General features: G+C 47.3%; 1 protein-coding gene across 1 annotated transcript in view; it reads left to right on the plus strand.

Moving 5' to 3' along the window:
• Nucleotides 1–24036, plus strand: part of plekhg4 (pleckstrin homology and RhoGEF domain containing G4) — a 50530-nt gene that overhangs the window by 15893 nt on the left and 10601 nt on the right. The window contains exons 6-13 of the mRNA XM_086196410.1: nucleotides 15203–15326; nucleotides 15404–15497; nucleotides 18165–18251; nucleotides 18461–18577; nucleotides 19597–19695; nucleotides 20225–20512; nucleotides 20645–20767; nucleotides 20836–21027. Of these exons, the coding sequence (XP_086052536.1) occupies nucleotides 15203–15326; nucleotides 15404–15497; nucleotides 18165–18251; nucleotides 18461–18577; nucleotides 19597–19695; nucleotides 20225–20512; nucleotides 20645–20767; nucleotides 20836–21027 (1124 nt within the window). The remainder of the gene's footprint in view (nucleotides 1–15202; nucleotides 15327–15403; nucleotides 15498–18164; nucleotides 18252–18460; nucleotides 18578–19596; nucleotides 19696–20224; nucleotides 20513–20644; nucleotides 20768–20835; nucleotides 21028–24036) is intronic.

Below are 24036 nucleotides of genomic sequence, written 5' to 3' on the forward strand. Positions count from 1 at the left end.
CCATCCATCCACCCATCCATCCATCCATCCATCCATCCATCCACCCATCCATCCATCCATCCAACCATCCATCCATCCATCCATCCATCCATCCATCCATCCATCCATCCATCCATCCACCCATCCATCCATCCATCCATCCAACCATCCATCCATCCACCCACCCATCCATCCACCTATCCATTCACCTGCCCATCCACCCACCCATCCATCCAACCATCCATCCACCCACCCATCCACCCACCCATCCATCCAACCATCCACCCATCCATCCAACCATCCACCCATCCATCCAACCATCCATCCATCCACCCATCCATCCACCCACCCACCCACCCATCCATCCTTCCATCCATCCACCCACCCACCCATCCATCCAACCATCCATCCACCCATCCATCCATCCACCCACCCACCCATCCATCCATCCACCCACCCACCTATCCATTCACCTGCCCATCCACCCACCCATCCATCCACCTATCCATTCACCCAGCCATCCATCCACCCACCCATACATTCATCCACCCACCCACCCATCCATTCATCCTTTCATCCATCCACCCATCTATCCACCCACCACCCATTCATCCACCCATCCATCATCCATTCATCTACCCATCCATCCATCCAGCCGGGGCTCCACCCACAACCTTCTTGCTGGGGGGCCACAGTGAGGACCCCTGCTCCACCGTGCCCCCTCTGCTGCTGCTAAAGTTAGCTGTTAATGTTAGCTGCTAATTTTGCAACACACGCTCCCAGGCGGTGAGTTGCCGTGAATCCAGTATCTCCATTCTGGACTCAGGTGGACTGAGGAAGAGCCGAGGTCCCAGTGTATGGATGTTGTGAAGTTCTCAGCGGTGGATCATGGCTCAAGAACCTAAGACAGAAGCTTTGACCCAAACACTCAGGACTGAGAGACCAGCGGAACCACTGCAGCAGTCCAGGTCCACCGTTCTACCATGAGCTCCACCAGCAGCTCACTAGCAGGTGATCTAGCAGGAGGGAATTGTAGATCCCAACACTGGTGATAGAGGAGAAGAAGTTCCTTGTGGTCAGCCTGAATCCCACTGGAAGAGACGTGATGGAACTGGAGCAGATGGATCTCCACCTCCTGTTTGTCTTGATCACAAACACGCGCTTCTTCTTCTCTGCTCACCTCCACAGCAGAACCAGAACCAGCGCCTCCTCTGATTGGTCAGATACACTCTGATGTATCTGATCTTATTAAATACACCAACAACCGTTGGTGTAACCCTGGCCATGTCTCAGTGAAGGTGGTTTTATGTTGCTCTAATCTGGAGCTGCTAGCCGTTAGCATGAGGCCATATTATCTGCCGAGGGAGTTCAGTCACGTGATCTCCCTCTGTGTGTACATCCCTCCGACGGCGGACGCGGCCGCTGCACATGAAAGGATCCACAGTGTTACTGCACGGCTGCAGACCCAACATCCTGAGGCCTTCATGATAATTTCTGGAGTCTTCAATCATGTCACCCTGGACTCTACCCTGGCTGCTTTCCATCAGGTTGTTGACTGTCCCACAAGGAAGAACAGGACGATTGACCTACTGTATACCAACGTTAGAGTCACTGCCCTCCCCCCACTGGGCAAGTCGGACCACAACTTGGTGCACGCACAGCCCCAGTACACCCCCCTGGTCAAAAGACAGGCAGTCTCCACCCGCACCATCAGGAGATGGACTCCTGTAGCAGAGGAGGCCCTGAGAGACTGCTACAACACCACAGACTGGGATGTACTGCTGGGTGCACATGATGAGGACATAGATGGGATGACTCACTGTCTCACTGACTACCTCAACTTCTGTGCAGACATGGTTGCCCCCACCAAGACTGTTCGGTGTTATCCAAATAACAAACCATGGATAACACAGGAAGTCAAGGATGTCCTCAACAGGAAGAAGAAGGCCTTCAGGACAAAGGACAAGGAGGAGAGGAGAGTAGCACAGAGGGAGGTGAAACGCTGCCAGAAGGAGTCAAAGGACTCCTACAGGTGGAAGGTGGAGCAAAAGCTGAAGGAGAACAACATGAGGGAGGTCTGGGAGGGCGTCGAGACCATCACCGGCCACAAAGCCAGGACCAGCATGGAGGGGGGAGGGGTGGAAAGAGCAAATGACCTGAACAAGTTCTTCAACAGGTTCAGCCAGTCCACTTCACACCACCCTCCAACGCCCCCCTCCCCCTCTGCAACAGCCGAGCAGCCTCCTCCTTTCTCTATGGCCCACCGCCCCTCCCCCTCCACAGCAACTGAGCAGCCCCCCTCCACCCCTCCCTCCTGCACCCCCCTTCTCACAATCTCCACAACCCCCTTCTTGCTTCACAGCTGACCAGGTGAGAGGAGAAATGAGGAAGCTTCGGCCCCCGAAAGGCAACGGGACCAGACAGAGTGTGTCTGCGGCTCCTCAAGACCTGTGCTGCTGAACTTGGGGAGCCGCTACAACGGGTCTTCAACCTGAGTCTGCAGCTCGGGAAAGTGCCCACCCTATGGAAGACGTCATGCATCATTCCAGTTCCTAAAAAGAACCGGCCCAGCGAGCTGAACGACTTCTGACCGGTGGCACTAACTTCACACCCGATGAAGACTCTGGAGCGGCTCTTCCTCAACCTCCTCAGGCCTCAGGTGCAGCATGCTGAGGACCCTCTACAGTTTGCCTACCGGGGGAAGGTCGGTGTGGAGGGCGCCGTCCTCTACCTGCTACACCGAGCCCACTCGCATCTGGACAAGGGGAAAGGCACATTGAGGATCCTCTTCCTGGATTTCTCAAGTGCCTTTAATCCAATCCAGCCCCCTGCACTGCAGGACAAGCTCCTACAAATGCAAGTGGACCCCGGCCTGATTGCTTGGATCTCCAGTGACCTCACCGACAGGCCACAGTTCGTCAGGCTGAAGGACATCACGTCTGACACTGTGGTCAGCAGCATCGGTGCTCCGCAGGGGACTGGACTGTCCCCTATCCTCTCACCCTGTACACCGCGGACTTCTGCTACAACCCTGAACTGTGTCACATCCAGAAGTTCGCAGATGACACAGCCATCGTGGGGTGTATCAGGGACAGTGAAGAGGAGGAGTACAGGTGCCTGGTGAGGAACTTTGTTGCCTGGTGCCACAACAACAGCCTGCAGCTCAACACCTCCAAAACTAAGGAGCTGGTCATTGACTTTGGGAGGGACAGACCCAGACCTAGACCAGTTCTGATAGGAACGGAGGAGGTTGAGGTTGTACAGACCTATAAATATCTTGGGCTGTGGCAGGACAACAGGCTGGACTGGACGAGCAACACGAGGCAGCTGTACAAGAAGGCTCAGAGCAGGATGGACTTCCTGAGGAGGCTGAGAGCCTTCAACATCTGCAGGAGGCTCCTGTGTTCTATCAGTCTGTGGTCTTCAGCGTCCTGTCCTACGCTGTGGTGTGCTGGGGGGGAGTGTGACGAAGGCAGACCTCTCCAGGCTGGAGAAGCTGATCAGGCGGGCCAGCTCAGTGGCTGGGATGAAGCTGGACCCTCTGGCAACAGTAGCAGAGAGGAGAACTCTGGACAAACTGCTGGACATCCTGGACAATGTCAGCCACCCTCTGCACACTGTCACCACCAGCCAGAGAAGCCTGTTCAGCCAGAGGCTGCTCCTCCCCAAGTGCAGGACCAACAGACTGAAGAAGTCCTTCATCCCCCGAGCCATCAAACTGTTAAACTCCGCACTGGAGGCTTCCGGTTATGGCGGCGAGCTGGTCGGTGGTGTAGTCAGAGAGCTCCCAGAACGGTCCGACATTTCCCCTGTTATAGAGAACCTAACGAGTTTATACCTGTGAACTCTTATGGGGAAATACCAATTGAGAAACGCTAAGACCACAACGAGTCCAAACGGTGAGGAAAACGAGCATATGGCGACAGGAGAAGTTGATTCAGGTGCAGCTAACGTGCCTGCTCCCATGGACGCCCTACAAGCTAGCTTAGATGCTATCCGCGCCGACATAAAAGCAGGACACCAGGACATGAAAAAAGAATTGAGCGGATTTTGTGAGACAATCAAAAGAGATTTGAGAGAAGAGCTCAGAAACTTTAAAGAAGAAGTTAATCAGAAACTGAGCGAGATCGGGGCAGAACTCAAAAACACGGAGGTTAGGATGGAGGAGGTGGAGACGCGAGTGGCCAAAGTGGAGGAGTGGAGTGTGACCGTGAGGGACTCGCTTCTCCAGGCTTTGAAGGAGCAAGAGCGCATTGTGTCTAAACTAACAGATTTAGAAACACGCTCCCGCAGAAATAATCTCCGCATCTTCGGGATCCCCGAGGGAGAGGAGGGGAACGATGCATGTGAGTTTCTGGAGAATTTCATTAAGTCGGAGCTGCGACTCCCTGACATTGACCTCAAAATACAATGTTGCCACCGGTCACTCGGACCAAAACCACCACCGCAAGCAGCCCCGAGATCCGTGATCGCATATTTCCTCGTGTATAAAACCAAGGAACTTGTGCTCAGCAGCGCATGGAAAAAAGAGAGATACAGATCAAAGGGAAGAGAATTTACTTCGACCATGATTACCCAGCAGAAATCATCAAAAAGAGGAAGGAATATGCGCCTTTGAGAAAAGTGCTGAAAGAACGTGGACTCAGATTACAAACACCTGCACCCGATAAACTTCGAGTTTTTTATGATGGAGGACCCACCACATACAACATGCGGATGAAGCGACGAAGGATATGCTGAAAAGGGGGATACTAACAGCTGATGAAGGAATCGACGCGAGCAATACACCCGACAACACATCCCAGACAGCCGTGACACCCCATATGAAGCTGGCGGAAAACGCATGGCAGACCAGTGGCTCCTCAAAACGTCGGAACCGGGGCACAGACATCGAGCGAGCTAAAGAGAAGCTCCGGAGATTCCAGCAAGCTCTCACACATCAGGAGAGCATGACCTGAGGTGCACGCATGAGTGACAATGAGAGGGAGGCAAAACTAGGAATGATGAGAGGTATTTCAGGACACTGTTGGGAGTTGTTTTTTCGCGCTGTGTGTGCGGGTAACGTCTCCCTTTTGATTGAACACATGTTGAATGCCATAGTTCTTAGCTAAGAACATTACAAAAATACCGATTGGACTGTTCCACTGGGTGACTTAAACCACACCGAACCATTGTTTGAGCGAACTAATTTCGCTTTTTGGACGATGTTAGGACACATCTGGAGGGGCCCTTCCTTTGGAGGCTTCCCCTCCCTGTTCAGAAGTTGTTACTTTACTTCACTGTTGGAGGTTATTTTTGTTTTATTGTTATGTTCAGCACCGATGGTTTTTATTTACATGCTTACAGTAATAGAGGTGGGAAATGTGTGTATCAAAATTAAGAGTCATAATGCTGAATCAGGAATATAAGATTATTACCTTAAATATGAATGGTCTACAAAATCCTATCAAAAGGAGCAAGTTGATCACTAAGATGAAGAGAGAAAAACAACATATTATCTTTTGGCAAGAAACCCACCTTAATGATAAAGAACATGAGAAGTTTAAACATTTGGGCTTTAAAAACGCATACTACTCATCCTATAAACATGGGAAAAAAAGAGGAGTTATAATATTAATCTCTAACAAAGTTGTGCTCCAAATCTCCAAACAGATAAAGGATACCGAAGGGAGATACATTCTAGTGAAAGGTTACATTGATCATAAGCAGGTAACACTTTTAAATGTGTATAGACCCCCAGGTAATGATAAGACATTTATGAAGAAAATATTTGATCTGATTGCTCAAGAGGCTGAGGGGGTCCTTATTTGTGGTGGAGATTGGAATATACAATTACAACCCTCGCTTGACTCCACTAATGTAACGAAAAGAATTAATTCTGAGACAGATACTGTTAAGAAACTTCTCCTCGAAGCAGGTATGATGGATGTTTGGAGGGAATTAAACCCAACAGCAAGACAACTTACATTTTTCTCCCATCCCCATAATGTTCATTCAAGAATCGACTACTTTTTTATGTTTCACTCAGAGAGACATAGAATCTCAAACTGCCAAATAGGGGTCAAAGATATTTCAGACCATGCTGGTGTATATCTGTCCCTACATTTTAACACTGAAATTAAAAATACAACTTGGAAGCTTAACACAAACTTATTAAATGACCCCTTATGTAATCAATACATTCATAAGGAATTTAAAGAATATCTAGAACAAAATGATACCGGTGAAGTGTCTCCAGGTACTGTATGGGATGCTGCTAAGGCAGTAATAAGGGGAAAACTTATATTGTGGTCCTCAATTAAAAAGAGGAAAAAAGAGAAGCAAATAAAAGACCTATTACAGGAACTAAAAAATCTAGAAATAAGACACGTGGAACTTAATGATCCCAAATTATTAGATCAGATAAAACTTATTAAACAAAACCTAAATAAACTATATGATAGTTATGAGGAGATGAAGGCAAAGTTCATCAAACAAAAGTACTATGATAATGGACCAAGAGCTAAAAAACTGTTAGCTTGGAGAATAAGAAGACAACAAGAAGAAAGATCCATCCACAAAATTAAGAACACGCATTCTGGAAAAACTTGTCACAAACTAAAAGAAATACAAATGTCCTTTGTAAATTACTATAAAGATCTGTACACACAACCGAAAGGAGTAGACTCCTTAAGTATTACAGATTTTCTTAACTCACTGGATCTACCATCCATTGGAATAGAACAGAATAAAACAATGATGAATGACATAACACAAAAAGAATTGGATAATGCTATTTCGAGACTCAAGACAAGCAAAATGCCCGGTGAAGATGGATATTCTGCTGAATGGTATAAGACATTCAGAGAATTACTGTCACCAACATTATTGAAATGCTTCAACTTCATACTTAATGGGGGTGAAGCACCAGCTTCTTGGAGGCATGTCATTATCTCAGTAATTCCTAAAATGGGCAAAGATAAATCTGAATGCAGTTCGTATAGACCGATATCGATTTTGAACTTAGATTACAGATTATTTGCTTCAATGATTGCAAAAAGATTAGAAAATATTATTCCGGACATAACAGATGAAGACCAGACTGGGTTCCTCAAAACCAGACAGACACAAGATAATGTAAGACGGGCTTTGCATTTAATGGAGCAAATGAGCAAAGATAAAGATGAATCCATTGTTCTCAGCCTTGATGCCGAAAAGGCATTTGATTCAGTTAGTTGGGAATATCTATACTTAACATTACAAAGATTTGGCTTTGATATTAAAATTATCTCATATCTAAAAAAATTATATCACTCCCCTTCAGCCAGAATCAAAATAAACGGTAGTCTGTCTAATCCTGTGTCACTCGAAAGAGGCTGCCGGCAGGGATGTCCCTTAAGTCCGGCCTTGTTTGCATTATTTATCGAACCTCTGGCTCAGGCTATTAGAGAAGACCGAGACATAAAAGGAATTTATGTCAAAGGCACTGAATACAAGACCTGCCTTTATGCAGACGACATATTGATCACCCTTTCACAACCAGATTTGAGTTTACCCAAATTAATGTCATCCTTAAAAACATTTGGTCACTATTCGGGCTTCAAGTTAAACATTCATAAAACACAAATCATTTCGTTTAATTATACACCTTCTTTACAAATAAAGAATCTGTGCAATTTTAGATGGGAGAATGACTTTATCAAATATCTGGGAATAAAAATTCCAAAGGATTTATCCAACATTTATGCAACTAACTATTTGCCAATTACCAAAGAGATAAAGACAGACCTGGATAAATGGAGTTTATTACCACTAGATTTACACAATCGAATAGATATAGTTAAAATGAATATTTTGCCGCGATTGCTTTTTCTTTTTCTGTCAATACCAATAGAAATACCTGAAAAGCAATTAACGGAATGGAAGAGAATGCTATCTGGGTTCATATGGAAAGGCCTTAAACCAAGGATCAGGTACAAAACTTTGCAACTGTCCAAAGAAAAAGGTGGACTCTCTCCTCCAAATATAGATAACCATTACAAATCTGCTCAGCTTAGGTACCTGACTTACTGGTGCAACCCATGTTATAATGCTAAATGGAAAAGTCTAGAACTAAGCCAATTGGACATGCCCCTGCAAAGCTTGCTAGGAGACAAAAATCTATACATACTGCATAAACAAAACCTAAGTGTCTGGACAAAAACACCCCTAAACATTTGGTTTGCAGAATGTTATAAGAACAAACTGGAAAATCATATCAAAATATTACGATGGGTGGCGCATGATAAGGATTTTAAACCCGCCGAACTGGATGGGCGTTTCAAACAGTGGTTGTGGAAGGGTATCACAACGTACTGTCTCATTTCTGGTAAAGGGAGACTAGACTGTTTTCAAAAACTTAAAGACAACTATGACTTGGAAAACCAAGACTTCTTCAGATACCTACAAGTGAGAGCTTATTTTAACTGTGATATAAAAACAACAGAGCAAGGTACTTCTGATTTAGTTAACATCATGATTGATGCATACAAATCTAAGTTAAACCAGAAATTGATTTCCAGAATCTACTCCTGTTTACAGTCTCTCAATGATTATTCCACTCATTATGTTAAATCCACCTGGGAAAAAGAGGCAAAAATAACCATTTCAGAAGATGATTGGCTAAACATTTGCAAAACTCAAATGAGCACTTCCAGCTCTGGTCATTGGAGGGAATTTTCCTGGAAGAACATGATTCGTTTTTTTATTACTCCCAAAATTAAAGAACGTCATAAAGGTCACCCAAGTTACGGAAGGTGCTGGAGAGAATGTGGAAATGCCCAAGCGGACCATTTCCACGTCTTTTGGGACTGTCCAATTATACAACCTTACTGGCGGGATGTAGTGGAGAAAATTAAATCAGTTGTAGGCTTTGAGATTGAACACGATTTTTGTACAATTTGTCTTGGTAATATCTCCCCCACAATCAATGTTACTGATAAATACTTGATTAAAATAATGTTGGTAGCCAGTAAAAAAGCTATTACGAGGAAATGGCTATCAAAAGAGCCCCCATCGAAAGAGGAGTGGATTACAATTGTGAAAGAAATATATGACATGGAAAGACTGACTTTTTCCTTGAACTTGTGCATGGATAAATTCTCTACATACTGGAGGAAATGGACAGCTCATTTGGGATATGGTTCCTCACCATAGCAGGACACAGTTAGCATTTATTAATGTGATTAATTGTGTTTTGTTGTCTTGGCTTTGAGTACTTTATGCTCTATAATATGAATGATAGATTGTGGACAAACAAAGATAAAAAGACTGTAATGTCTTTGAGACCTGGACCTAGCTCTATCTCTTAAAATGTATGTATTACATTGATCCATTTTCCCCCTGTGCTTTTTATTTTCCCATCTGTGCCGTTTGTTAATGTCTTTTTCTATTTTTTCCCCCCTTTTTTCCATATATATTGTAAAATTTCTTAAAAATAAAGTTAAAAAAAATAAACTCCTCACTGGAGGGGGGGGGGGGGGGGGGAACTGGAGGAGAGGGCTGAGCACCATTAACCTGCCTGATAACAACCGGACACTCATGTGCAGTACAAGATAATGTATATTATTATTAGGGAGGCCCTAAATTGCCTTGCCTTGCCCTATCATGTTTGCTTGGCAGATCAACACATCAGCAGCACTAAAAACACTACAAACACCCACTAACCAGTGTCCCAGCCCCCCCAACACCCATGAGGCAGCTGGGCCAGACGGCCCGGAGCTGTTTTCACATCCACACCATTCAAAACCTGGTCCTGGACTGTTCTTGCTGTCAGTGAGCGCCCAATATGAGCATCATCTAATTTCACCCCTGAACATGCATGAAATTCACTGAAATTCGGCACAATTTACTGGTCTGGCTAAACATTCACTAATCAAAAATCAAAACACCACAAAATTCTATAGCGCCACCTACGGAGCCACACAAAAAAACATAATATTTTATAATTTCGAGCGCTATAATTTCGAGCGCTATAACTCCTCACACGAAAGTCCCACAAACATGGGACCAACACCGTTGCACTCATCTCATCAAGACCAACAATTCCTACACTCTGACCCCTCACCTATCTACAACAGAATGTCCACAAATTGGACAAAACTGTCAAAATCAGGACTTTTTTTACTCCCCCAACAAAATCTATCTCCTCCTAAACCGTAAATGGCAGCGCTTCCAAACTTTCACACATTACTCTCCCAACTGTGCTCTTCAAAATCTTTCAAGGTTAATATACTACGCGCTCGGTTTGGATTTTTTGAGCCGTCAAAGTGGGGGAGACACGTTTCACGCTTACAATGGAAGTCTATGGGGAGAGCGTGTCCTCTCAGGGTACATACTCTCAAACAAATGTCTATACCATCCATCCCACAGCTTTTAAAAACACACCACGTTATTCCTGACAAAAATCCCTACAAAAATATGGTCTTATGTGTTACTTTTTGCCGACTTATTCAGCTTTTACACACGACATTTCTCTTAATCCTCCTCTGCTCTCACTCTAGCACAGATCAAAGACAGAGCAGTGGGGGAGGGGTTCTTAAAGGGCCAGCTCTCAGCTCTGCTCTCACTCTAGCACAGATCAAAGACAGAGCAGTGGGGGAGGGGTTCTTAAAGGGCCAGCTCTCAGCTCTGCTCTCACTCTAGCACAGATCAGAGACAGAGCAGTGGGGGAGGGGTTCTTAAAGGGCCAGCTCTCAGCTCTGCTCTCACTCTAGCACAGATCAGAGACAGAGCAGTGGGGGAGGGGTTCTTAAAGGGCCAGCTCTCAGCTCTGCTCTCACTCTAGCACAGATCAGAGACAGAGCAGTGGGGGAGGGGTTCTTAAAGGGCCAGCTCTCAGCTCTGCTCTCACTCTAGCACAGATCAAAGACAGAGCAGTGGGGGAGGGGTTCTTAAAGGGCCAGCTCTCAGCTCTGCTCTCACTCTAGCACAGATCAAAGACAGAGCAGTGGGGGAGGGGTTCTTAAAGGGCCAGCTCTCAGCTCTGCTCTCACTCTAGCACAGATCAAAGACAGAGCAGTGGGGGAGGGGTTCTTAAAGGGCCAGCTCTCAGCTCTGCTCTCACTCTAGCACAGATCAAAGACAGAGCAGTGGGGGAGGGGTTCTTAAAGGGCCAGCTCTCAGCTCTGCTCTCACTCTAGCACAGATCAGAGACAGAGCAGTGGGGAGGGGTTCTTAAAGGGCCAGCTCTCAGCTCTGCTCTCACTCTAGCACAGATCAAAGACAGAGCAGTGGGGGAGGGGTTCTTAAAGGGCCAGCTCTCAGCTCTGCTCTCCACTCTAGCACAGATCAGAGACAGAGCAGTGGGGGAGGGGTTCTTAAAGGGCCAGCTCTCAGCTCTGCTCTCACTCTAGCACAGATCAGAGACAGAGCAGTGGGGGAGGGGTTCTTAATGGGCCAGCTCTCAGCTCTGCTCTCACTCTAGCACAGATCAGAGACATAGCAGTGGGGGAGGGGTTCTTAAAGGGCCAGCTCTCAGCTCTGCTCTCACTCTAGCACAGATCAGAGACAGAGCAGTGGGGGAGGGGTTCTTAAAGGGCCAGCTCTCAGCTCTGCTCTCACTCTAGCACAGATCAAAGACAGAGCAGTGGGGGAGGGGTTCTTAAAGGGCCAGCTCTCAGCTCTGCTCTCACTCTAGCACAGATCAGAGACAGAGCAGTGGGGGAGGGGTTCTTAAAGGGCCAGCTCTCAGCTCTGCTCTCACTCTAGCACAGATCAAAGACAGAGCAGTGGGGGAGGGGTTCTTAAAGGGCCAGCTCTCAGCTCTGCTCTCCACTCTAGCACAGATCAAAGACAGAGCAGTGGGGGGGGGGTTCTTAAAGGGCCAGCTCTCAGCTCTGCTCTCACTCTAGCACAGATCAGAGACAGAGCAGTGGGGGAGGGGTTCTTAAAGGGCCAGCTCTCAGCTCTGCTCTCACTCTAGAACAGATCAGAGACAGAGCAGTGGGGGAGGGGTTCTTAAAGGGCCAGCTCTCAGCTCTGCTCTCCCACTCTAGCACAGATCAAAGACAGAGCAGTGGGGGAGGGGTTCTTAAAGGGCCAGCTCTCAGCTCTGCTCCCACTCTAGCACAGATCAGAGACAGAGCAGTGGGGGAGGGGTTCTTAAAGGGCCAGCTCTCAGCTCTGCTCTCCCACTCTAGCACAGATCAAAGACAGAGCAGTGGGGGAGGGGTTCTTAAAGGGCCAGCTCTCAGCTCTGCTCTCCCACTCTAGCACAGATCAGAGACAGAGCAGTGGGGGAGGGGTTCTTAAAGGGCCAGCTCTCAGCTCTGCTCCCACTCTAGCACAGATCAGAGACAGAGCAGTGGGGGAGGGGTTCTTAAAGGGCCAGCTCTCAGCTCTGCTCCCACTCTAGCACAGATCAAAGACAGAGCAGTGGGGGAGGGGTTCTTAAAGGGCCAGCTCTCAGCTCTGCTCCCACTCTAGCACAGATCAGAGACAGAGCAGTGGGGAGGGGTTCTTAAAGGGCCAGCTCTCAGCTCTGCTCCCACTCTAGCACAGATCAGAGACAGAGCAGTGGGGAGGGGTTCTTAAAGGGCCAGCTCTCAGCTCTGCTCTCACTCTAGCACAGATCAGAGACAGAGCAGTGGGGGAGGGGTTCTTAAAGGGCCGGCTCTCAGCTCTGCTCTCCACTCCAGTGCAGATCAGAGACAGAGCAGTGGGGGAGGGGTTCTTAAAGGGCCAGCTGGCAGCTCTGCTCTCAGCTCTGCTCTCAGCTCTGACAGAGATGGCAGAGAGCGAGCAGAGAAGGGAGGGGCTCTTAAAGGGCCGGCTCTCAGCTCTGCAGTCACACTGTGCAGCGCACTGAGGCTTCTATCTCCTAAACTACAAGGCCTAGGGATTTGCCGATGACACCGTTGGATTCGGGCCGGTGTCAAGGACGCGGCCATAGGCCGCACGGGGGCTCAGGCCCTAACAACGCTGTTTGCAGCTTTAATTATTATTATTATTACTATTATTATTAGGGCCTGAGCCTGAAGGTACTTCAGGCGCAGAGCAACACATTATTATTACTATTGTTACTACTGCTGCTATTATTATTATTATTATTATTATTATTATATTATATCGTCATCATTATTATTACTGCTGCTATTATTACTATTATTATATTTGATCATCATTATTGTTATTGTTATAATAGTAATAATTAATCCATCGTCATCTTCCGCTTATTCCTACACATTAAGGGTCGCGGGGGGGTGGAGCCTATCCCAACAGGCGAGAGGCGGGGTTCACCCTGGACAGGTTGCCAGTCCATGGCAGGGCCAACACATAGAGACAGACAACCATTGGCTCTCCCAGCCACGCCTACGGTCAATTTAGAGTCTGGATTAACCTGGTCCCTCTTGATGTCTTTGGACTGTGGAGGAAGCTGGAGTACCAGAGAGAACCCAGCAGGAACAGGGAGAGCATGGAGACTCACATAGAAAGATCCCGTGCTGCAGCCGGGGCTCCACCCACAACCTTCTTGATGGGGGGCCACAGGGAGGACCACTGCTCCACCGTGCAGCCCAGTAATAATTAATATTATAATTATTATTATTATTCCTGTTACTATGCACATATACAAAATCACATTCAGGTACACACAGGCACACACACACACACATATATATATATATATATATATATATATATATATATATATATATATATATATATATATATATAGCCTGTCTGGAGACGCAGGATGAATCCTGGTGGGTTGCCCTGCATGTGGGCGGGCTGGAGAGTTGAAACATAACAGCTTAATAACTGACCAACATGACTTGCTATGAACCAACTGCTAACATTCACAGTGCTGTGAATGTGTAGGAGATTGCAATTTCCCTGGCAGAACGTCCAAAAGGGATTAATAAAGTAATCTGTCTGTCTGTCTGTCTGGTTCTACAACTTCCTGCTGCATCTCCATCACCATGTGTGTTTAAGCAGCGCTCTGCGCTGTGGCGCCCTGTGTCTCTGCAGGAGCCGGTACTGAGTGTGGCCTGTATGTGTACTGAACGTGTTCTGAGCATGCACTGAGTATTCAGCATTTACTGAGCGTGTACTGAGTATATAGTGAGTGTGTACTGAGCCTGTACTGTGTGTATTGGGTGTGCCTTGGGTATGACAGACAGACAGACAGACTACTTTATTAATCCCTTTTGGATGTTCCACCAGGGAAATTGCACTCTCCTCAACATACATTCACAGCACTGTTACCATAGAATAGACTAAAAATAGCAAAGAAGAGAAAACAAAGATTTTATATATATATATATATATATATATATATGCATATATAATTATATTTATATATATATAAAATTATATATGCATATATATACATATATATGCATATATATGTGTGTGTATGTATGTGTATATATATACACACACACATATACATATATATATATATATATATATATACATACACACACACATACATATATATATATATATATATGCATATATACATGTGCGTGTGCCTGTGTGTACCTGGATGGTTATGTATATGTGCATAATGACAGGAATAATCATAATATTAATTGTTCTTAATTGTTATTATAACAATAATAATAATTATAACAATAATAATGAATAATGTACTACTACATAAGGTACTCCAATAGAGGTTCTAGCTGTCTGCTGATGTCACAGATTCCTGCAACAGCTGGATGAGAGCACTGATATCAGAGGCTCCACCCACTTAGTTATTTTCATATATTTATAAGATAACCCAGCGTGTCTGATCAGTGATCAATACATCAATATATAGATCTGTAATTGGTACCAAGTGGATCTTTCGAGTTCACCAGGCTGACATATCCAGTTGAACCAGTTCAGATTCACAAACATATTCCAGCAGGTGTGTTTCATGCCTCCTTCTAACTGGCTGATGTGTCCCCTCAGGAACCATGTTGGCCCCCTGCTGGAGCTGAGCTGTAGTTACTGTAGTTCAGTTCTGGGCACCATGGTGCTTCTATGGGAGTTGAAGTTTTTCTGAGGTGGAACTTGTTTAATGAAGTTTGAGGAGCTCTTCTCTTCACCTTTTTTCATCATTATCATCATTATCATCTCTCCTGGCTGGTGTCGGCGGGGTCATGGTATTCTGTCTCACTTAACTGCACCGCTTGCTTCTGCCGGTCTAAAGGTCAACGGGGAAGTTTAGGTTTACTTGGCGCCAGTGTCATTGTAGCAAACATGTCTGTGCCTTCAGGAACCAGAGACCGAAGTGGGCGGGCTCTGCTAACCATCTGCACCAGGAACACCGTGTGGTCCAACCCTGACTGTGTGAGCAGTGAGGTCCTGCGCCTCTTTCGCTACTATTCCTCCACCCTCAGGTAGGAGCCTTGGCCTCCTTCAACAGTAAAGCTGTCTCTGTTCTTTCTCCGCTGAAATCACTTGCTGTGTGTTGTAGGGAGGATGTACAAGCGCTGGGCCTGACGGTGTTGGTGGACGCCCGCAGTGCTGATCCTGTCCCTGCCCTATTCTCTGCCCTGCAGTCTCTGCAGGTGAGACAAATATAACCATCCTGTGTACATCAGTGTCACATGACAGGGTTCCCACACGTCCTAGAAAACCTGGAAAATGATTGAACAATTTTCCAGTCATGGAAAACATATGGACGATGGGAAAAAGGGACAAGTGTCCAGGAAACGGTTAATATTTCCTGGAAAATTATTTGTCCTCCCCACACATGCATGTCTGTTGTCACATCATTCTGAGCCCAGCGCATCTATGCTTATAGCCAGCGCAGCGCACACGTGACGCCACCGGCCAATCAAATTTGCATTTCCGCTTAGAGCGGTTTTGCAATCCAGTGTTTTCAGTTTTTGACGCTGGATCTAGCGACTTTTCAGACACCGTTAAGGATTTAGTGCCTAGAGACAAAACTAGCGACTTTAAGTTGAAAAGTTTCGCTGGTGTCGGTCCGCGAGTGTGCGGTTTTTCTCTCCCGCGGCCACAAACTCCTGAGGAGAGTCAGTGAGCGTGTCCTTTACTGAGTCCGGAGTGAGATGCAGCGTGACTCAGAGCTCAGAGACTGAGAACATGTTCAGAGCGAGAGCTTCAAGTTAATTATGGTTAACAGGTTAACATCTTGATGGGCCACGTTTCAACCAGGATTTCTCACTTGTTTTATTGTCTGACAATAGAACCGCAAAGGCGGCACGGTGGTGCAGTGGTCATCACTGTGGCCCCCCAGCAAGAAGGTTGTGCTAACAACTGGAACAACTAATGACGCTGTAATCTCTGGGTGTTTGTATTATTCTATCATACATTTGTCATTATAATTTTTCATAGATAAATTATAGCCATAGACTGCACATCAAATCATGGAAACAATCTGGACAAATGCAAGTTACAACTGTAGAAAAGAACACTTCCAGGGGGACAGGGGGACAGAGAGGTGGAGTAGCGTCGGACGTAGTAACTCATCTCTGTAGCTGCTGAAAATGTCCTGGAAAATAATTTCAGGGAAAGAGTGGGAACCCTGGATGATCTCCTAAGTAAACGGCACTGACCTCCCCAGCTCATTCTGATCACCAGAAATCACACTTGACGTGAATGAGACACAGATATCGTTGAAATCAGCTGATTTCCAGATATGGAATCCCTAAGATCATCACAATCTGTAAAGGACCTATAGACACAGTGTCTGGTTTCTGATGATCCTCTTAAATACCATCTATCAGAAACCTGTCTGTTCCTCCGAGAAGCTCTCTGTTGTCAAGAGAACTTCTCTCTTCCTCTGAGAACCTCGCTGTTCTCTAGAGAATCTCTTTGTTCCTCTGAAAAACCTCTCTCATCCTGTAGCCGTCACCTCTGTGATCATGAGGGGTCTGTGAGAATTTTGACCATGGCTCCAGGTAAACTGGATCCTGCACACAGCAGTTTGACTGCGGAACATCTTGAACGTAGTTAAACTCCTGCCCCGTTGTTTTTTGCACCGATTTGCATCCAGCCTCAAGTGCTGTCTTTATCTCTGTCCCTCTCTTTCCTTCTGTCTCTCTGTCTTCCTCCATTCTCTCTTTGTCTCTGTCCGTCAGTCTCTCCTCCTTTCTCTCTCTCTTTATCTCTGTCCCTCTCTTTCCTTCTGTCTCTCTTTCTTCCTCCATTCTCTCTTTGTCTCTGTCCGTCAGTCTCTCCTCCTTTCTCTCCCTCTTTATCTCTGTCCCTCTTTCCTTCTGTCTCTGTCTTCCTCCATTCTCTGTCTTTGTCTCTGTCCATCAGTCTCTCCTCCTTTCTCTCTCTGTCCCTCTCTCTTTCCTTCTGTCTCTCTGTCCTCCTCCATTCTCTGTCTTTGTCTCTGTCCTGCTCTCCTTCTCTCTCTCCGTCCCCACTGATCCTGGATCTGCTCCACCTTCCTGCTGGTAAAGGACGGTTCTGGTGGCTGCTGTTGCAGGATGTGCTGCTGATGGAGAATTGTTGGGTGGAGGTTCACTGAAGGAGGGAGGTGCTGGACCTGCTCTACTTGGACTGAGTCAGGACAGAACTTTGGTTGGGGTTTGGTGACACACAAATAAACCTGACATGCCTGCATGCTGCCTCATGAGTAACTTTGCTTCCACGGAGCCTTCTGTGCTGGTTCAGGAGCTTTGGAATGTTCTCAGTGAGCATGAGCTCGTTCTGGGGTCCCTCTGTCTTCCACCAGCTCAGCGATGGGTGATTGTTGTGTGAGTTGTCTCCTGGCGGGTGGCACCAGTCCTGGCCCAGTGGTCAGTGGATGTTCAGAGGTGTGACTGGTCCATCCTTCAGCCTCAAATACCTGAGACTAAATACATCACCTGCCCTCATGGGTGGAGAACATTGTGTCCTCCACCCATGCCGTTGCTCTATGCAGCGACCCTGACCTCCCTCACTGCGACTCTCTAGTCCAGGGGTGGGCAACCCTGTGCCATGGAGAGCTGTTGTCCTTCCAACCTAACCCTTAAACAGGTGATTCCACTGATGAACACTCCTCTGTGGCTGAAGGTGTGTTCATCAGTGGAATCACCTGTTTAAGGGTTGGGTTGGAAGGACAACCTGCATACACGCGGCCCTCCATGGCACAGGGTTGCCCACCCCTGGACTAGAAGACAGAAATGTTGACCTTCGGTTCAACTTTATTGATTCATGTGAAACACCTGACAATCTTCAGATTGATAATTAATACTGTGAGTGTGTGTGTGTCTGTATAGGAAGATGTCCCTGGCTCAATCCACTCTTTGCTGCTGCTTGTCAATAAGAACGCATTACTGCATGTGGACAAGGCTGCAGCCCTTCAGGTAACCTGACACCTGTGACCACTTGATGACTATGTGTCCTCCACCAACGCCGTTGCTCTACGCAGCGACCCTGACCTCCCTCACTGCAACTCTAGAAGACAGAAATGTTGACCTTCGGTACAAATTTACTGATTGTGAAACACCTGAAAATCTTCAGATTGATAATTAATACTGTGAGTGTGTGTGTGTGTGTGTCTTTGTGTATTCAGGTGCAGAGGTTGGTCTCTCTCAAGTGTCTTCAGAAACACGTGGCGCTCCATCAGCTTCCTGCTGAGTTTGGAGGCTCATTCACATTCAATCAGAGACGCTGGATCAGCTGGAGATCAGTTAGCACACGCACACCTGCACACATACACACATGCACACTTTCACACCTGCACACATGCACACCTACACACCTACACGTATGCACACATACACACCTACACACATGCACACGTACACACCTACACACATACACACCCACACACATGCACACCCACACACATGCACACCCACACACATACACACCTACACACCTTCACACATACACGCATGCACACATACACACCTACACGCCTTCACACATACACACCTGCACACATACACACCTACACACATGCACACATACACACCTACACACCTGCACACCTACACACATGCACACATACACACCTACACACCTGCACACATACACGCCTACACACCTACACGCCTGCACACATACACGCCTACACGCTTACACACCTACACGCCTGCACACCTACACGCCTACACACCTACACGCCTGCACACATACACGCCTGCACACATACACGCCTGCACACATACACGCCTACACACCTACACGCCTGCACACCTACACGCCTACACACATACACACCAGCACACATACACGCCTGCACACATACACGCCTACACGCCTGCACACATACAAGCCTGCACACATACACGCCTACACACCTACACGCCTGCACACCTACACGCCTGCACACATACACACCTGCACACATACACGCCTACACACATACACGCCTGCACACCTGCACGCCTACACACCTACACACATACACGCCTACACACATACACGCCTGCACACCTACACACCTACACACCTGCACACATACACACATACACGCCTGCACACCTGCACACATACACACCTGCACACATACACGCCTACACACATACACACCTACACACATACATGCCTACACACAGTAAAGTAAACCAGTTGCTGGCGGTGTTCACGTTTCTTCATGTCCTCACAGGATTGTGTTTATTGTCAGTTGTCACATGTCTCCACATCTCTGATCACATGACTCTTGATGTCACCTGACTATAACCATGTTTGTTGTGTCTTCAGAGGGTGGAGCAGCTGAGCACACAGTGTGAAGATGTCATCAACCTACTGCAGACAACCATCAACATCCTGAAGTCCACGCCGCTGCCCACCACTGCCAAGGTCATTCCTCCTAACATTGCTGCTAAAAAGCCAGATGAAGCTACGCACGCGTGTCAATGCGGAAGTCTCGATGATGTCACAGCTACATTGATGTCATTGCCTTGTTAGATGGGAAACAACCTGTGAATATTTTCAAGTGGTGGTTGATGCCTCACTTCCATGCGTGACGCCTGCGGAGCCAGAGCGTTCCCCCCTCGTAGTCCTATCATGGCTTCGTAGCACATCAAAATGATCAGCTGGAGCTGAGAAACCAACTGCCAACACGTGGAAGGTGTCACAGTCTCAGTAGTCTTTTCTAGTTCAGCTTTACTGGTCCCAGCTATCAGCCCAGCTGTTCAATAATGGTCATCCAGGTAAACGTCACATGTTGATTCACAGTCAGATGTCCAGCTGGAGCGACACGTCTCTTATGAATGCAGAGCACGGTTCGACCAGGGAGACGTCTTGTGATATCAGCTCATTGCTTGCCACTCAGATTGTTCAGTAAAGGTCAGTTGTGATTGGGGTCACAGTCCTCTGTCTTTCCCAGGAGGCGGAGCAGCTGCTGTCCAGGTATGAGGCTATGATGCGTAGCATCCTAGAAGACAGCCGATTGGTCCAGTTACAGCAGGAGGGTGGAGCCATGTTGGTAGGGCTCTGCCGGGAGGAGGGTAATGTCAGTATGACGGTGGACTACCGGGCGGCAGTACAGGTAGCTTCCAAACTGTACAACCAGGTGGATGAGCTGCTCCACCACCTGGTGGCGCTGTCTAACACCAGGACCAAGGAACTGCAGTTCATTGTGGAATTCAACAGCCTGGAGCGTGGCTTCGCTGAGGTCAGTCTTGTTTCACTTATGGCCACCAGCCAGTCCACATGTCCCAACTTGACCTGCCCATTTTGTATTTATCAATGAGCTGATTGATGAGTAATTGGTTTGTCTGAGCAAGGCACTGTGTATGTGTGCCAGGTGAAGTCCTGGTTGCTGGAGGTTGGGGATGTGCGTCTGAAGATTCTGGAGGAGGCCGATGATTCTCTCGAACTTCTGGACAAAAAACAGCAGGACTTCATGGAATTCTGCACCTCAGCATACGTACGTCCATTGGTGGATGGATTGATGCTCAAGTTTGTGCTTCGACTTCAAGATCTCTGTCTCTGTAGGAACGCTGCAAAGACGGCGAGGAGCTGTTGAGTCGTCTGGAGCGTTGGAGTGATATGTTGTCGCCTGACCTGAGACACTATGAGGTCAAAGTTCATTCCTTCTGGGTTCAGCTTCAGGACTTCTCCCAGCGGGTGAATGCTGCTGGGCACAAAATTGACCAGGCTGTCCAACTCTACCGCTTCTTAGATCAGGTAACCTTCCCCTGTAGGATGGGGTGCCGTCACCTAATGGAAACATGAACCTCATCAGGACCTCGAGTGACCCTCTTAATGCAGAAAATCATCATTTTTGAGGATTTGGTTCAGGTTTGGGAGCTGCACGGTGGTGCAGTGGTCAGCACTGTGGCCTCACAGCAAGAAGGTTCCGGGTTCGAGTCCCGGCTCGGGCGCAGGATCTTTCTGTGTGGAGTTTGCATGTTCTCCCCGTGCCTGCGTGGGTTCTCTCTGGTACTCCAGCTTCCTCCACAGTCCAAAGACATCAATTTGGGGACGATGCTGATTGATTCTCTAAATTGACCGTAGGTGTGAATGTGAGTGTGAATGGTTGTTCGTCTCTGTATGTTGGCCCTGTGATGGACTGGCGACCTGTCCAGGGTGTACCCCGCCTCTCGCCTGTAGATGCTGGGATAGGCTCTAGTCCCCCCGCGACCCTTAATGTGTAGGAATAAGCGGAAGATGACGATGGATGGATGGTTCAGGTTTGACCACCCACCATGAATGTTAGTCAGTGTTGTGTTTTAGCAAGGGAAGCTGTGTGTTTGAGAGTGTGTGTGTGTATGTGTGCTCAGTGGTGTCACTCCAAAAAGCAAGTTTTCCCTCCTTCCTTCTTTCAGTCCTTTCATAAAGACATTGTTTCCGTGGTGACCCTCCCCCTTCCTCCTGCTGGGACCGCCCATCTGCCATTTAGTGTTTGAATGAGGGTGGGCGGTCATTTTGTGTGTGTGTGTGTGGGGGGGTCAGGATGCCTCTCACCACTCTCATCTCTCATTCACTCGTTCTGCGGCTCCTCAACATATCAGGTACAACACTTTCTACACTTTACACTCAGACTACGGGAATGCTTGCAGCAGTATGTGTGGGGAGTAGTGGGAGCTTTCCTGGTTACGCTTCAGAAAACGGTGTGTTTGTCCCTTCACTACTAGCACTGTCTCTGGTACCAGGACCAGTTCTGGACCACATTCGACCTGTTATCTTGATGGTGGCATGTGAAAATTGTGTGGCTGGAACTGTGACTCGTTCACAGTTTGTGTTCCTGAGCTCTGCGAGGAATGGGACGTCATCGTGTGTGTGTGTCTATATGTGAGAAGTGTTGCTTGGGCGCTCCCACCTGTAGGAGTCAAGTTAGAATTGAAATTTAACATGACTGTTGGTCATGTGGTCAAGTCACTCTTGTTGTCTCGGCGTTTGATCAGTTAGGTCACCTGATGGACACCTTCTTCTCCTTCAATTGACATTGATTGTGTCCTGCCTGGATTGACCTGCAAACAGGTGACATTTGCAGTGGACGGTGACTCCACCGGTGTCTTGAGTGTGTTCAGGTTTGAAGGTTCCACTCAAAGTTGTCCATGAAGACAAACAGCTACAATCCCCAGAATATACTGGGCTGCTTGTTGCCTTCACAGGTTCCAGCGTCGATATCGTCCCACTGGCTTTGACACATCCGATGGACAACTCTGATGCATGTCAGGGACGGACAAGGGATGAGACCTAGGGACTTCACTGATGGATGTAGCTGATGGATGAGGGACGACACCAAAGGATGAGGGACAAGACTGTCAAACGTTGCTGATGGATGATGCATGACACAGAGGGATGAGGGATGACACCAAGGGACGAGGGACGTTACTGATGGACAGGCCTCTTCAAAGGAAATGAAGCCAAAACTCTCAAGAGCCAGAATACTGATGGGGCATTGGTCTGATGATGTCACAAAAGCTGTCCACATGAGTAAAGGTAGATTTGCTCAGTTTCTTCAATGAAGATGTGGGCAAGTTGAGAGGTGTTGTTGTCCTCCAACAGCTCCCCTGCGTGAGCCTCCCAGGAGACACGTGCCCCCCACGTCTGCTGCCCCGGCCCCTTTCTTTCTTTCTTTTTTTTTGCATTTTTCACGTATATTCTGCATACATGTGGTACACAATGACCCGGCTTTTTTTTCTCCTTTCCAATATAGCAACCCTTAATCAAGCATGACAATCGACCTCTGTCTTCGCCATCCATTCATCCATCCTTCTATCCATCCATCCATCCATCCATCATTCATCCATCCTTCTATCCATCCATCCACCCATCCTTCTATCCATCCACCCATCCATTATCCATCCATCCACCCATCCATTCTTCTATCCACCCATCCATTATCCATCCTTCTATCCATCCATCCACCCATCCATCCTTCTATCCACCCATCCATTATTCACCCATCTATCCATCCATCCACCCATCCATCCTTCTATCCATCCATCCAGCCTTCTATCCATCCATCCCTCCATCCATTTTCTCCCTCTTATCCTGTTAAGGGTGGTGGGTGGTATGAATTTGGTATCCTATCCAATCCATTTTAATAATCTACTTTGAATTCTCAAGTCCCTTTTTGCAATTAATTTAAATCAAAGCTTCAGTGATGAATCCCACCATGGGTTTGCCCCTTTCCTTACGTTTTTCTCAAGTTGTTGTCCCTTATTATAGCCTGTTCAGGGACCCCATCGCCCCCTGGCCCCTTTCAGCCCCTCCCCAGACCTGGACTTCTATTGCTGGTCCTGCACCCTGGGGGGGTTGTGAATGTTTGATTGCCCAGGCCCTTCAGACTGATTAGCTTGGTGATGTGATGTGAGCACCAGCCGCTCCGGTCCCACACCAGCGATGACCTAGTGGCCTACTGTAGAGCTTTGTGTGTGTGTGTGTGTGTGTGTGTGTGTGTGTGTGTGTGTGTGTGTGTGTGTGTGTGTGTGTGTGAGTGAGAGAGGGAGAGAAAAAGTGCATATGTTTTCGTTGTGACCTCATGTACAGACACTCATTAACATATCCTACCATTGATATTGTAACTGTATGTAATTGTATTTTCACTACCTCTGTAGCTACCAGCTCATGCCTTGTTTTATCGTGCGTTGTGAGCTGCTAATGTCATGTACCTGTCCCCATTAAGTAAACTATAAACAGATCAACCCTGTAAACTTCCAGATTAATGATGAGGTCATGTTGTCT

This window comes from Aulostomus chinensis, chromosome 2 (assembly GCF_037954235.1).
Source record: "Aulostomus chinensis isolate RoL2024-O1b breed Wild chromosome 2, RoL_Achi_v1.0, whole genome shotgun sequence".
NCBI classification, from domain to species: Eukaryota; Metazoa; Chordata; class Actinopteri; order Syngnathiformes; family Aulostomidae; genus Aulostomus; species Aulostomus chinensis.